This window comes from Cuculus canorus, chromosome 5, assembly GCF_017976375.1.
Source record: "Cuculus canorus isolate bCucCan1 chromosome 5, bCucCan1.pri, whole genome shotgun sequence".
NCBI lineage: Eukaryota > Metazoa > Chordata > Aves > Cuculiformes > Cuculidae > Cuculus > Cuculus canorus.
In genome coordinates, this window is record NC_071405.1 from 40,339,013 (window position 1) to 40,353,953 (window position 14,941).

General features: G+C 39.7%; 1 protein-coding gene across 6 annotated transcripts in view; it reads left to right on the forward strand.

The window, feature by feature from the left end:
* The window catches only part of KCNC1 (potassium voltage-gated channel subfamily C member 1), a 125,811-nt gene that overhangs the window by 94,873 nt on the left and 15,997 nt on the right, over nt 1-14,941 (forward strand). The window contains exons 3-4 of one of the 6 annotated variants that reach the window (XM_009571824.2): nt 8,359-8,547; nt 10,534-14,786. The exons of 1 other annotated variant lie outside the window; for it this stretch is intronic. In XM_009571824.2, coding sequence (XP_009570119.1) covers nt 8,359-8,547; nt 10,534-10,670 — 326 coding nt within the window. In that variant the 3' untranslated portion in view covers nt 10,671-14,786. Of the gene's footprint in view, nt 1-8,358; nt 8,548-10,533; nt 14,863-14,941 lie in introns of those variants that run through there. 4 more of the 6 variants (XM_009571822.2, XM_054068994.1, XM_009571823.2 and 1 more) reach the window with 4 other exon arrangements.

A 14,941-nucleotide genomic window follows, 5' to 3' on the forward strand; every position in this document is an offset into this window, starting at 1 on the left:
TATACTTTGTTGTACGATTATTCATCTGTCATTTCCAGTAGAGATACAATTGGTGGGTGTCACTTGTACTGTGGTGCTTGTTTACTTTGGAGTTTGCGTAAAAATTAGCATCCTCTATGCCAAGGCATTTGAAAACAAAAAGGAGGAGCTATGAATTCAAGCACAGTGTTTTGAGTTTCCTGCTTTTCTCTGGCACAATGTGAGACACCTTGAAAAGAAATCTCCCCTCACATCCCCCTGTGGTCCAGCCACAGCCAGGGATGAGTCTTTGTAGGGGCAGGACTGTCCTAAGCTGAAAAACATTTGCAGAACTAAATAATAAATCTTAGGACTTTTCATGCCTTAATAACTTAATGAGCACAAGGCACTTTCAGTGATGGGAGAACACAAATATAAGCACTCCAGCCAAATAAGGTCAACCTGTGCCAATCCTCCAGCACAAGGCAGATGTAAATATAGTAAATCCTCTTCCTCAAGCACATGCCTGCCACAGCAGCTCCATGCCATCCAGTGCAGAATGCATTTCTGGGATACAAAAGAGGTAATCTTGGCACCTCTCCCTTCTGCTGGACTGAGTGTGAGTGATGTTTGCAGGAGAGACACAACAAAAGGCACCTCTGTGTAAGAAGTACCTCTCTGCTGCAGTAGTATTAGATAGACAGGATGACTTACCCATTACTACAAAAGGCCAGGGGCAAAAAGCTCTAGGGTGTGAGGTCCCAGTTTTGTGCCCAGTTCACTTGCTTATATCCCTCTTACTGTGTACTTGCTAGAAAATTTCTCCAAGGCTTTCGGCTGCTTGCTTGTCTGTTTATAAGCACAAAGCCAAATTACAAGCAATCTACCATTCCTGCTGTCATTGTTCTTTGTATTCATCCATGTTTCATGCCTCAGACACCTTCCATACTGTACAGATCATCATACTGTATTCCTCAAGTCAGAGCGGTAATATAAGTCATTGTAGCACAACTCACCTGACTGCATTTTCCTGTCACCTCTACCTGACCTGTCAAAGACCAAGTGTTAGTAATAGTATAGAATACAGTGTTAGTAATACTCTCAGAAGTCCAGGATGGGTGTAAGCAAAACCCCAGAATTGTCAGGATAAAATTAGGGAGGACCTTCCAAAGCTCTTTGCAATGCAGCACTTCCAGGAGCAACAGTTCTCAGCACTGCCTTAAGCACATATCCATAATAGCAACATACACTGCATCTACTTAACTAGAGCTCCTGTATTTCCTCTAGCAGTACCAACAGGTAGGCAGCCAACATACTGTCACCTCACTTCAAGAAGTAGTACCTCTCAAAGGTGAGACTCTCTGGGAGTGACGTTACTATGTTGGCCAGTTAGTACTGGCAGGGGCGGTCACCACCGTCACTGGAGTGCCTTTACTGGGAGACGGCTTCCTGGAGGGATCCAGGTCAACATGGTGGTGAGTAAATGTTGAAGAGGTAGGTTGGGTTGGAAGGATTCTGCATATTCATGTAGCATACTAAATTCTGCTCTTGTGCCCATGTAAAGTCCATCAGTGTGATATATACTCAGAAGAGCTTCATAAAACTTTCAAAATATGCAGTAATATAAAAATCAGGAAACTTTAATAAAGATACTTAGAACTATCAAAGATTTTTATTCTAATGGCCTTAGAATACTGGGGTAACTAAAACTGAGTTGTTATATAGGAATCTTAATTCTTTTACATGTTCTTCACATTTTCTCTCTCTTTTCTCTTTCTCTCTTTCACTCTGTTTGTTAACATTTACTTGTTATTACTGTACGTTGCTTGCAACTTGTGTATGTTACAGACTGTCACATTTTATTCTGTGAAGTTTTTCTCCAATTCCCATCAACCTGAGCTCCATGTTGGGCAGCCGAGGAGATTACAGTACAGTTCTTTAATGCAAAAGAACAAGGAATGTCACAGACTATAGGTAACTTCACTGAGGTTGTGACACAAAACCTGATGCGGGGGTATTAATGCAAAGAGTAAGTACTTGGTATGACAATAGAACAACTTAGTTAAATTACCTTCTTTTTTTCAGACAGTCCGCATGGGAAAAAACTTAATTTTCATTACTCTCCAGCAGAGGAAAATTCCCAAACCTACCAATTTAGGATTTTTTTTCACTGCCATTTTGAAAACCAGTTGTGCCCATGCTAACACATCAATACTCATTTTCAAAGGTTTAAACCCATATTTTCTATGCTGTTCTTCTCTATGCTATACTTCCTTCCATGCCTTCCAAGCCATAATTTCATCATTTCATCATCCTTTGTCTGTGGTTTAACATATCTTCTCCATAATTCTTTTTATAATTTAATATAGTTACAGCGCTTTCACTCTAAGGACCTGATTTAACAACAACAAAAACAAGCCCCTACCCATGGGATCCACATTTCTTAATCCTGTATGGAGCTCTGGAGCCCATAAAAATTGATTTCTGTAGCCAAATATGGCCTGGCACAGAAGCATAATTGTTATTTTGCTGAATCAGGTCCTGAGCAAAATATTTTGTTACACTGTCCCTCAATCACCCCCAAAACTGCCTTGAAAGACTGATAAAAATAGCTGATAGACATTTCTGATAATTTTCTAGAGGTACAGCGTGAAATTTACCGCTACTCATCTTATTCTTGTCAGTAAATTCTACATTAACTCAGAAATTACTGTAGCCATTTACTAACTCAAGAAAAGCACGTTTTTCTCAGTTCCTTTACTTCCCAATTTGCTATTATGCTCTGACCGTTCTTTAATCAGTGAAGAAGCACAGGAGAGTTTAGAAGTATAAAATAATAAAGTGATTTATGCTGATGCAATTGTTGAGTGGTCAATGAATATTAATGGACAGTAAACACTACCCAGGCAACTAAACCAGAAACAACTTGCTAACAGGAGTGAAATTTGAATTAAAGAGACTCAAGGGAGCAGGAAATTGAACCATAAATATGTCCTTTCTGTGCAACATCTGAGAGAGAATTTTAGAGATATGAAGTCAGTGGGTATTTTCAGATGCTGAGCCACTCTTAACCCCTTCAAAAATCAGAGTAAATGTATTTGAATACTTGGATTCATACTCTTAGCTTCATTGTAATTATTTGCATAGCACAAGAAGTATCAGGCAAAAGTCATGCTGCAAAAACAGGATGCAAAAAGGAATGTAAAATCTTTGCGTTTTCTCTAGCATAAAGACAGCTGGAAAATTCTGTCCTCCACCAGTAACCACAGCAGCCTCACATCTGCTCTGTTTCCACTTCCAGCTAATAAGCTTGTGGCTAAGAAAAGATAGAGCACAGCAGTTCTCCACCCTCATGTTGGCAATGCCACCTCTGTTACTGTACTATTTTGTCATTAGCCCAAGAGCCATGGAAAAATTATCATACCAAGAAAGTTTCCCATTGTGAGCATAGTATGACACAACTAATGTTTGCCACATTAACAGCCCTTGTATATCACCAGAAAAGTACAAGATGACTGAAAAACAGAAAAGTAACTCACTCAATGGACAATGTGCCATTACTTTCTTCAGAGATCCAATTGGATTAAAGGTCTCTGCTGTGAGGGACCTTATGGAGATTCTTCTTCATGAGAGATTTCAGGCAGCTACTTTGCATTGTAGGGTTAGCGATAAGGGGTTAAAATGAGCAAATTAAAATTACCCTCAAGCTCTCCGTAAGAACTAAGGACACTCTCAACTGGTCAGGAGTGGGTCTGTCCACAAACCATAATAATTGCAATTCCAGGTTTGAGATCAGGGCTGTAGAGCACAGTTGAGATCTAGACAAGCTGCAGATTCGTTTTTAAGTGTATATGGTGTGGTGCTGTGGGACATAACATTAGTAAGACAAGGTCTCCCCAGTAGAAAGATCTTCATATTTCAAGCAACTTCTTTCCTAAGTTCTGGCCCTGTTTTACACTCACCTGCTCCTGCCTCCTTATTGCTTGTCAACTCCTCCCTTTGTAATATGGCTGCAGAGACTCAAATTCCCCTAAGTCTTCGTGCAATGGCAAACGGCTGTTCAAGGAAGTTGCAGGTACGCAGTTGTAGGTCCTTGTCTGTTTTAGTTCTTAAATAAAGGTAGCTGGAGGAAGACAGTGAATTGTTCTGGGACAGATTGCCAGTGACCTAATGTGACTGAAGGAAACAGGACTATGCCTCCTGATTGCTGTGTTTCTGATCTAGGGCTGAGAAGACCTCATTTTCTTTGGTACAGTGTCAAAGAAGCTGGCATGCTTTGTGTAGCCAGATATTGACTGATGGGTAAATATGCTTGGATACCATGCTATGAATTGTGGAGTTTCTCTCAGCCCTGTTTCAGTCAAAGTGGTTATGACCTACAGAAGTTCCTGTAAGGACTGGAAAAAACATTGGATTTCCAATCCTATAAAGACTAAATATGGTCCACCCTGAGAGTGCCTTTCAACTCATCCAGGCTTTTGGGTAAGTGACCACTTCACAGCTCTGTACTCACATGTGAGACAAAGGAGAAGGGACAGCTACAACCCCAGGAGGAAACAGTGTGAGTTGGGACCATCCCTGGCCCAAACATGATTTCTGAAGACATCTAAGGTAAGAAGGGTAGACCAGGGACTTGTTTCTTGGCAGCTGTTGGAGAATGGCAGTGTTTGCTTAAGGGAAGAGGACTGGGATGACTTTCCCAGTGCATGAACCACTTCTGTGCAAGTGCCACATTTCCAAGCACAGATAGAGGTTGATGAATATATCATACAATTATGTCCACTGATACTAAGAACATAAGATGCCGTTCAAATAGATGGAGATTCAGAGCCAGACTCTAGTTTGTAATGAAAACCAGCAAAACTTGTAAAGGCACTATGACAGCATGAGGCAAGTACATAGGCAGACTCTACTGTGCTTCTCCACAATAAACAGAGTATACTAACACAAAATCGAGCAGTTCTCCTAAGTTGTTGGGTTGTTTGGTTGTTTTTTTTCAGAATCCCTCCCCCCATTTTTAAACTCAGTGTTTGCCTGGAAACACCTGAAGCATTTTAATAATCATTTTCTGCAAATTCACGTAGATGAGATAGGAAAAAAGAAAGTAGAAACCACACAAATAAGGTAGTTGTGAAACAAGCTACTCTCCAGGGAGATCTGCTGAATACTTTCTTTAGCCTCTCAGCAAAATCTCTGCAGGAGAATGTTTAAAGCTGGTGCAGTTAACTAGGTAATCATAGATGGGACAATTATGGTGATAAAGTGCCAAGCTGAGAGTCAGAAGATTTTGTTGTAAATAACCTCCTACATAGCAGTGGGCAAGTCACTCCACTGCGTGATAGTTTTATCCATCTGTAAAACTGAGATGACAGCAATGACTTTTCTTCATGAAACAGTACCTAAAGCACAAAAAAGTGCTGTACAAGCCTAACTCAGATTCTGCTGCCGGGAGTAGAAAGAGTTATGAGTATTTGATAGGCCAGAATCAAGCATTAGAAGTTTTAAGCACCTAGAAGTAGTTGCCGTTGGCTTAACTAGATTAGTAGTCATCAGACAGGAATGGTTTCAGTAGTTCGCTTTATCTGGAGTTCTCTCAAACCAAAGGTCAGTCTTGGAAATTCAACAATTCAACAAATTGAAACTTAAGACACCAATCTAAAATGACACCATTCCATTCCATCTTTAGACCTAATTTCTGAAATCATTCAGCGTGTAGATCTGCTAATGAAAATAGTGAGAATATCTTACTGTGGGCTGATGATATCAGTCACGTTTTCTTTATTCCCATAATGGACTAATCACATTAAATATCATGAAAAGTCCTGCCTTCAGAGAATTAGGTGCTACAAAACAACTACTCAACACTTACTTACTTACTTACTTACTTACTTATATACACTAGCAACAGACCAACAGTCTTCTGTGCTGGTAATTTTTCTGCTTCCTAAATATTTAGCAAAAATGTCATTGCGGATTAGCATTGCTGTCTAGAATGTGAGCACTAAAGCATGACCCATGCATGGTACATTCTAGGGACATTAGTGGGATAGGTCAGTGATTTGTCCATGTCTCCAACTACTCCGTTCTCTTCCTACTGAATACAAGTAAAATAACAAGGTTGTGGATTTTCGACAAGAAGTATAGAGAAGAATTCACAAATGTTAAGGGACTCTGAGGAGGCTGCAAGAGCAAGTTCCAGCTGATGTTGCTAGGGATGCATAATGCAATTTAAGAAATTAATCCCAAGGTCAATTTTCTTGTCCTTAAAGCACAACAGAACTTGCAAGCTGCTTTCAAAACAATCAGTGGCTGTTACCAGTAAGCAGCCTGACCCACAACCACTTTGCTCACAGGTGTTTTGAGCTTCAGAAAATGACCAGTGCCCTCTTTCCATCACTAACTGTTTAGTTTGCAAACTCAGGCTCAGGTGTAGCAGTGGAAGTCTCAGAGATTTGAAGGCTCTGCTGATACAGCTGCCTCGCTCATTTCTGGATTAGAGCCATCAGCTTGTAGCAGTAGAGGCTTCTGAAGAAGCCTAGTTCTTTACTCATCCCCATGAGGACAGCAGCTCTCCCCAAAAACAGTTAAGTGATTTTTAAATCAACAGCTTAATACGTGCAGTGTCACGGTTACTATGGCAGCCGTGTGAGGTTTTTGTACAAATAGTGGTATTAAATAGCAGTATTATGAACAGAAAGGAACTGCAACTCACTGCAACCTTAAAGCTTTAGAATCCTATTGAAATTAGTGTCTACAAGTATTAAAATGCACCTACAGCTTTTGCCAGTTTTTTAAATGTACTAAGAAACCTAATTATTTCATTGCTCACAAAACAAAATGTTACTGCCTCCCTCTTTGGGGAAATAATTAGCTAATTCTGCATGGAGAAGAAAGGAGGCAGAGGTGAGATCTGCAGAAAAGACTTTAGTGACATCTAAACAAAAGAAGAGGCATAAATACAATTACTGGGGCATGGATAGATGCATAGTGTGTGTCATATGTGTGTGTGCGTATATGTATGTGTGCAAAGTAACAAATATAAATTGAAAAGGCTTTTACCTACTACTCATTTATGTTGTTTGCCTGAAACCAGAGGATCAGAATCGTATCTCCAAACCCTACCTAACAGATTTTTTCCTTGGGGCTTCTTTTATTACTTGGCTTCAAAACCATTGAAAAATAAATGATCGTATCATGTAGTGTTCAGAACAAGCTAGTATGTGAATCTGGAAGAGGCACTGAATTAAGTCTATCTGTCAAGTTTGTCTTTCCTAAAAGATTTGCAGGACCACCCATTGCCTTAGAGTTTCTAGGTAATAAGCATTGTGCAACCGAGGTGTAGGATGCTGCCAATACCACTCAGTTAACACATTTCAGCATTTGTGAAACTTCAGAAAGCTCATTTTTAATGTTTTTTCCTCCCTTCAACAGAAAAATTCATATCGAGCTGTGCCATATTTCGAGTATATTCGCAATACTCTAATTTGCACTTGAAAACCTTAAAATAAATCCTACACTAAATAGCACTTTAAATTGTTTTATAAATGTCAAACAAGTCACACAGAGAAACATACTATTCTCAGTCTATCCTCATGGGAATGTGTGGAGCAAAATGGGCAAATCTGACAACCAATTTCCATTATTTACAACCAAGAGTAAGTTTTGCTCTGCCTATTTTCCAAACTCATGGCCTGCTATAGTATTTTCTATACCTAGTGTCCTGTGCTGGCATTGCAAATATTGTATGTGTTTCAGTAAAGAACATCAGAAAATTGATTGCTTTTTTTGTAAAATACACATTCTGCTGTTGTATTTCCATACATAACATACTCTGTGTGTCTAAAACATGTACAGCCATTCTGCACAACTGATACCAGAAACAGTATAAAACAATCTGGGTAAATTTTGGGAAGGGGAAGAGCAGGAATTTCCCCCTCTGTAGTATTGCACACAGGTATAAATCAGCACAAGCAGAATATACTCAAATACTAAAACACAACTCACAGTCCACTGCCTCTCCAAAACTCTGAGTGACAGTAGGCTTCATGACAAATAGGTCATTCATGCACCATCCAATGTCATGCAAAAACGTAATCTGATTTCTAACCGCAGTCTTCTGCTCGCAGGACTAGGAACAAATGCACTCCCGTTTCTGAAACTGCCCCTCTATATGGACGTACAGGTGGCTGCTGTTACACCTAACACAATCACGTTTTGTTTCTCCTCCCACTTAACAGTCTTTATTTTGGTGCAGTGCACATGAATGCAGTGTCTAGGACAGATGTGCTACCTTTTATAGTGTCGCTATAGAAGTCTTTAGCTGTGAACCCTTAATTTGCAGCTGGAACTCTAATAAACAGTGCATAGTGTTTCAATAGCCTTCTGCTTATATGTTTGAAGATTCGAAACTGAATGGTGAGGTGGCCAAGGCGGCGCTGGCAAACGAAGACTGTCCCCACATAGACCAGGCTATTACGCCTGATGAGGGCCTGCCCTTTACTCGCTCTGGCACTCGGGAGAGATATGGACCCTGCTTCCTCTTATCAACCGGGGAATATCCCTGCCCGCCTGATGGAGGAATAAGAAAGGGTATGTAGCTGGGGTCCTGTAAACATGTAGTTAGCAACCGTTTTAAATAAATAAGAGAAAGTCAGCTGTAGCTGTAGCACGCAATAGTGCGCTTGCTGTACAGATGCACGTTTGGGCTGGAAACCACCACCTGATGTCTGCATTTGGAGTTTCTAACCTATTTCTTTCAGAAAGAAAAGCCTGAGGAGCTGTAACTACCCTATGCAGCTATGATAGGCAGTTGAGTCTTCCACCCCAGCTGGTGCAGTAAGCTTTAGTGGAGAATGCTCTACAATGTCCTTAAATAAGCCCATCCTCCATGGAGAGGCCCAATTAACATTTCATAGCAATGAAGGTTTGCCACTTGGAAAGCTCGCAGATCTTACCAGACTCTGAGGAGCACAGACTTGGAGGTGGCAGACAGAAGAGATAAAAACACAAAACCAAAACATCCTTAAGAGATGAAATGATTATTCAGCTACCTTAACAGAGCACTAAATAAAATTATTTGGATATTCATAGCTGTTTAGTTCAACAGAGAAAGAAAAGCATACAAGAACATCTGTTAGCACAGGTGTTTTGCAATTGGAAAATAATCCATCTAAAATCACTTTCATAAATAAATCATGACTAGTTAGTTTCTCAGACTTCTGACAGCTGCAGATGTCTCAGAAGTAACTGCATTTTAGTTTGCTAATGGTCAGAATAATCTATTTAGCAACAGAAGTCATTTAAACAAAAAAAAACTTCCCTTCTTAAAATAGGCTGTTTTGTTTAAATAATTTAACATGAGGAAACCATACAAACCAAAATCAGAGTAACAGATATATGCATCAAAGTTGATAAGGAATGGGAAAATTGAAAAAGAAATCTCTCTATTCAAATCAGTGTTTATCACTGGTGTACTGTATATAGTATATGATATAGTCAATATTTTAAAACTGCAAAGATTGTATGATGTAACCATACACTGAGTATGCAGTACAGAATTCCATGTGCCATTGTATGATGGGCAATAGTTACAGTAAATGCCAGTTATAGATAGTGTATGTATTTATAATTTTAAAGCTTATCATCAACAAAGATAGAGTTGGACCACAAGACTTTCATATGAAAGTATATCATCTAAAATTTACCTTTGTAGCAAAGCGTTTTACTTGATTCTGTATTGGATAAACATTGGCCGCGTTCATTCAGCCTGGGCGAGTTCGGGTGGTTCCAGTGGATCAGGGGAACACTCCAAATGGCACATCCTTTGGGATGAGGAATGTATGGTTTTCACGATGCACTGCAACCGCCTCTCGTTACTGAATGAAACAGAGGCTGGTTGGCTAAAGAGTAATATAAGTCAGCATATTGTTGGCCTGTTTGAAACACGTTGAGAGCATCTTAATTGTTGTTCTAACGGAATTTCATCCATAGTTTGTGCAACTCTCTGTACACTTGCTGAGCTGTTTACATGCATGTCTGAAAAAGAAGGGGGAGGGAGGAAGGAGGGGAGGGTGAATGCATGCAATTTTGTTTTCTTTCTTCTTTGTTTTTTTTTTTTAAATGCTGAGAACAAAGGAGTAGTATCTCTATAGCAACACAATAAATTCTATGGATTTTGCTGCCTTTCCCCTCTCCTGCCCCCAAAGATACCAGAAACCTTAATTTTGCCTGAGCTCAAAATGCATGAAGTGGAAGGGAGAGGTATTTATGAGTGTGTGACATAGAAAAATCCCTCCCACTGACTCATTTTTTTTTTAGGGTACAACCATGTTGCTGCCAGTAGGATCAATTATATAGCCTGACTATCCTTGAGAAATTATGATTTTTTTTTTAAGATTTTTTTTTTGGAAAATTGTTATGCACTTCAGTGGCCTTCTGAGTCACGTTGCAAGCGATACTACTCTTGGCATGTCCGTGCATGCAGATGCTATTGAACTGGCTACAATGTTGACCTCATTCTTAGTCCATTCTGTCATTGATCCAATGCTGTACTTTGCATTTTTCTTTTAAATGAAGGTTACGAAATGTCACGGAGCCTTAACAGCATAGCTGGCATAAGTGGAAAAGCGATAGGATTATCCTCAGTGTCTGCGCCCTACAGCTCTCCTAGTCCAGTGAGACGTTCTTGGTCTCCCATCCCATCTATTTTGTAGCATGGATCAGTAGCAGAGAATGGTCTAAAAAGCTTTATTTTCAATTAGCCTATGCTATGTTGCATATAAACCAGGTGACTAAGTCTGAAGATGCAATGTCTCACAGTAGCACCTGCTGGGAATGGTGTTACTACTGATGCTAGGTGACAACACTCCTAACTAGCACTCAGATGACAATAGGCAGACATTACGTAGTACTGGTGGGCCATACATGCTGCATGGTGTAAGTGCATAGGATGAAGGGTAGATGCACCAGATAGTTTCCTTCCTGGTGCATCCTGCTAGTATATGCTTATTGTGGCAAACGGTGGATCTACTGGCTCTCTATGGAATGGGTTAGGCATTTAGTCGATGCTGAAACATGCCAACGATGGAAGATTTTGCTTTTCTCAGGATATTTTTGAGCCATAGGAACCCTGCGGGAGTTTGAGCAAACAAGCACAGTAGGATGAAACTTTGCATGGGCGCCTATTATAAGCTGAAAGCAATACTCAGACACACTGTAGAGAGGTCTCAGTCTGGCTGACTGCATGGAAAAAAAAATCCTGTTGAAGAAGAATATGGCTGCCTCTGCATGTAGCTATTTCACCTTTTTCTCCTTCCTTTAAAACTAAGATGCCGAGCTTGATGTGAAAAGCGCAGGGAAGACGCTCAAGTACTGATTGTATTCTTTACATGCAGATCTTTGCAAAGAAAGTCCAGTCATTGCAAAATATATGCCAACAGAGGCAGTCAGAGTGACCTGACAAGGCAAGATGGAGATGAACATTGATGACTAATAAACATCTGTGTGGAACTGTGCAGGCATAGAAGACCTTCTCATTTGGACAAAGTTAACTCGCTCCATGCAGGTTTTATGGATGGTTCTTCGTGATTTTGGAGTTGTACTAGAGATGCAGGCTTTTTCTACGGCCAAAATGTAACAAAACTGTAGAAGATTCTTTTTTTCTTTTTTTTTTTTAATTTTTTTTTTTGTTCCATAGCATGTGTTGCATGAAGACAAAAATCAAAAAAAAAACCAAAAAACAAGAAACACTGCAAATGTATGATTAAGGAGAAAAAAGGCAAAGTTATATATTTTCTTTCAAAGCTCTTTACTTTTACATACATTGTTGTAGCCAAGATGTAAAACATTATAAAACTGTACATTTCTTTGCTATGGATTGCTTCTTTTTGTATACAAGATAAAGAGTTATGGTTTTAAAAAGTGCAATCAGGCAGTCATCGGTCATATTGACCACGCCTTCACAGTTCATCACACTGACATCGAAATCAAGAACTTTTAATCCAACTAGAAGTGTATAAAAATAAGAAAAACTTTTTCCTGTCTGTTTTTGTTGGCATGCTTGTGACACATGGAACCTTCCTTCGGACCTGACAGTAACAGCTGGTCTAGATTTAATTTTCCAGCTCTGGTTATGTTGTATTTTATTGATGTATAGATCCAACTAAAGACCCTTCATAAATTGTTCATATTAAGTAATCAGTATGAATTTCAAACAAAAGAGGTGTTATTTTAAAACTGGGACTTATAGTACAAAATCAGGAAAATACTCAAGTATAAATGGTCTCAAAGTTTAAGAAACAAGACAACAGCATTGTATGCAATTTAGTACTGAGTAAAATGCATGCACAATGTTATGCAAAACAATTCTAGCATGAAATAAATTTTGTATCATGGTTTCAGTGCCTGCTGTATAGTGTAAAGGGGAATCCTTTTCTGAAGCGATCAGGGGTTTCCAGAGACTTGCTTCTAAAATCTTGAATAAATACAGTGTTCTCAACAGAAATGTAGGAGAAAAGCTTGGTATTGCTTTAGTTCTACAATGCTAATTTTGGTGAGTAGATAATAAATGAAGCCTGCAAACACTTGATACAACCGATGTCTGAAGAATTCGCACCATTAGTAATTTTATGAAGGAAGATTAAAGAAACTCTATAATTATCTAGGTATCTTCCTTTTCCCTCCTCAACAATAATAAAAGTTTGTCTTTTTAGCTGATTAAATGAATTCAGTTTTTCTTACTTCTTTGGGCCCTGTCCTTCACTCTTCTTCAGTGAGCCACAGCTGTCCACCTGATACTATACTGGAAGAAATCCAGGTGTTGGAATCGCGCCTTATTTTCCCCACAAAACATGCAACAATGAGAACTGAGAAACACAATGGGATTACATTTCACTTTAGATGCTCCAAATGACAACTACGGACTATGAATCAGCAGCATTCTAGTTGCTTGAGCATTTTTTGGTAAAGTACTTCTATAAGGAAGGATGCACCTTTATCCTCATGTGAGGAACTTCAAAAGAGCTGGCAACCTTCTAGACAAGCTACAACATCTGCAACTGCTTTTGAGAATGGGAACGTAAAGGACCAGGATCCCTATGGCCTGAAGGAAGTAGAGATTAAAACAAACAAACCCAATAAACATTCATGGCTCTGGTAAGTACTAAATTATAAACAAAAACCAGCTGCATCTGGACCTGGTCTTAACAAAACCCTGCTCCAAAAGGAAAATCAAGGAAGGCCTCAAGTGATGTTTTAGGAATAGAAGAAAGGCTGATAATTTGAAACAATACATAATTAGAAAACTAGTCCTTTTTAGTCCTTGAGGTAGCATTATGTACTTGATTTTTACTTCAGCTGACTCTCCTTTCGCCTAAGAACTATTTTTCTCCCAGAGTTTCAATGCTGCTATTCTCAGCTGATAAATGGGCAATTTCTTACCCCCAGAGGTAAGATCCAGGTTAATCCAAGATCCCAAAGTTGCCTAAAGAACAACTTTTCCTCTTACAACATGTTAAGAATCCAGAAATAGATTTATCTGCCCTATTTTTTATTTAACACTAACTCAAGGGCCCAGCGTGAAGGCTGCTCAAATTCCTTGTTACCATAAGGCATACTAACATTTTAGCCCTGTAAATCCCTCATAGGTCGTCCCCTTCCACTATGCTTTGCATATACATGAGCCTTAGCTCATGTTGGGTTGGGTGAACGTGCTCTGAGGCAACAGTCGTTCTGTGCTACCTTTTACATCTACCAGTCCCATTTTCATTTAGGTACTCCTCTCAGGTTACTCTGATTTCAGGTAACCATGTCTTTTGGGTGACTTCTATAAACCCTTCAGAAACAGAACTGTGCTTCCCATCTACAGCCCTTCAGGAGATGGTCTAAAGTTTAAGGTCCATCTGACCGGAGTTCCCCTTGCACACAATGGCAGGGAAAGAGTGAGATAACTGGAAAATTTAAGGAGCTGTTGCACCCAGTTCTCACACTGAATCCTAATTTACCGCATCATCCCAGCTGCCTTACACTTAAGGAGCTTTTGCTGCGATACTATGATTAAAATATTAATTCCTTCAAGGCTGTCCACTCCCAACACAGGAGGTGTATATATATTGATTACAACATCAAAACCACATACGTGGTTGCTTCCAACCTCAGGCTTGCAATAACGCTACTGACTACTTCTGACTTCACACCATCATAAGTAAGAGTAGAAGCACGTTCTGTAGTTCACTTACACTGCCTGTTTCCTGCTGGACAAAAACGTCCAGGTTTCTTCCTCTGCAAACTCAGCTTTTGGCAACGGACCCCCAGCTACAGGACTCTATGCTGGTCTACCATCTGAACACAGTGGCAATTAGTAGTTTATTAATTGCTGATATTAAAAGCACACTTCAGCCACACCTTCTATACATTCAGCTTTTCCTCTGACTGTGGCAAGGTACTCATTTTTTCTGGACCACCCTGATGTGTCTCCACACCTACAATTTCAGAGACCAAAATCTGAAAAGGGGTTCCTGTTCTCTCACTCCAACAAAGAAATCGAGCTAATACTGCTGTGATAACAGTCAAGTGCAGCAATCATTAATCTGGATAAAGTGATTTTTCACATAAATTGCCTTTTATCTCCTTAAAGTTTCAGGGCCAAAAAGAAAATACATTACTGAAACAAATGGCTGCTAGGACAAATGAACAGACTGAAATAGAGATGAGAGCAAGCAGGGCTAAAGCAAGGGCATTCAGAAAGGAATTGAGCACAGAACTATCTTTTTTGAAAGCAAAAAAGATATCACAGAATCACAGGATGGTGGAAGTTGGAAGGGACCTCTGGAGATGATCTAGTCCAAATCCCCTGCTACAGCAGGTTTACCTAGAGCAGGTTGCACAGGAATGTGTCCAGGTAGGTTTGAATATCTCCAGAGAAGGAGATTCCACAACCATCCCGGGCAGCCTGTTCCAATGCTCTGTCACTCTCCCAATACGTAAG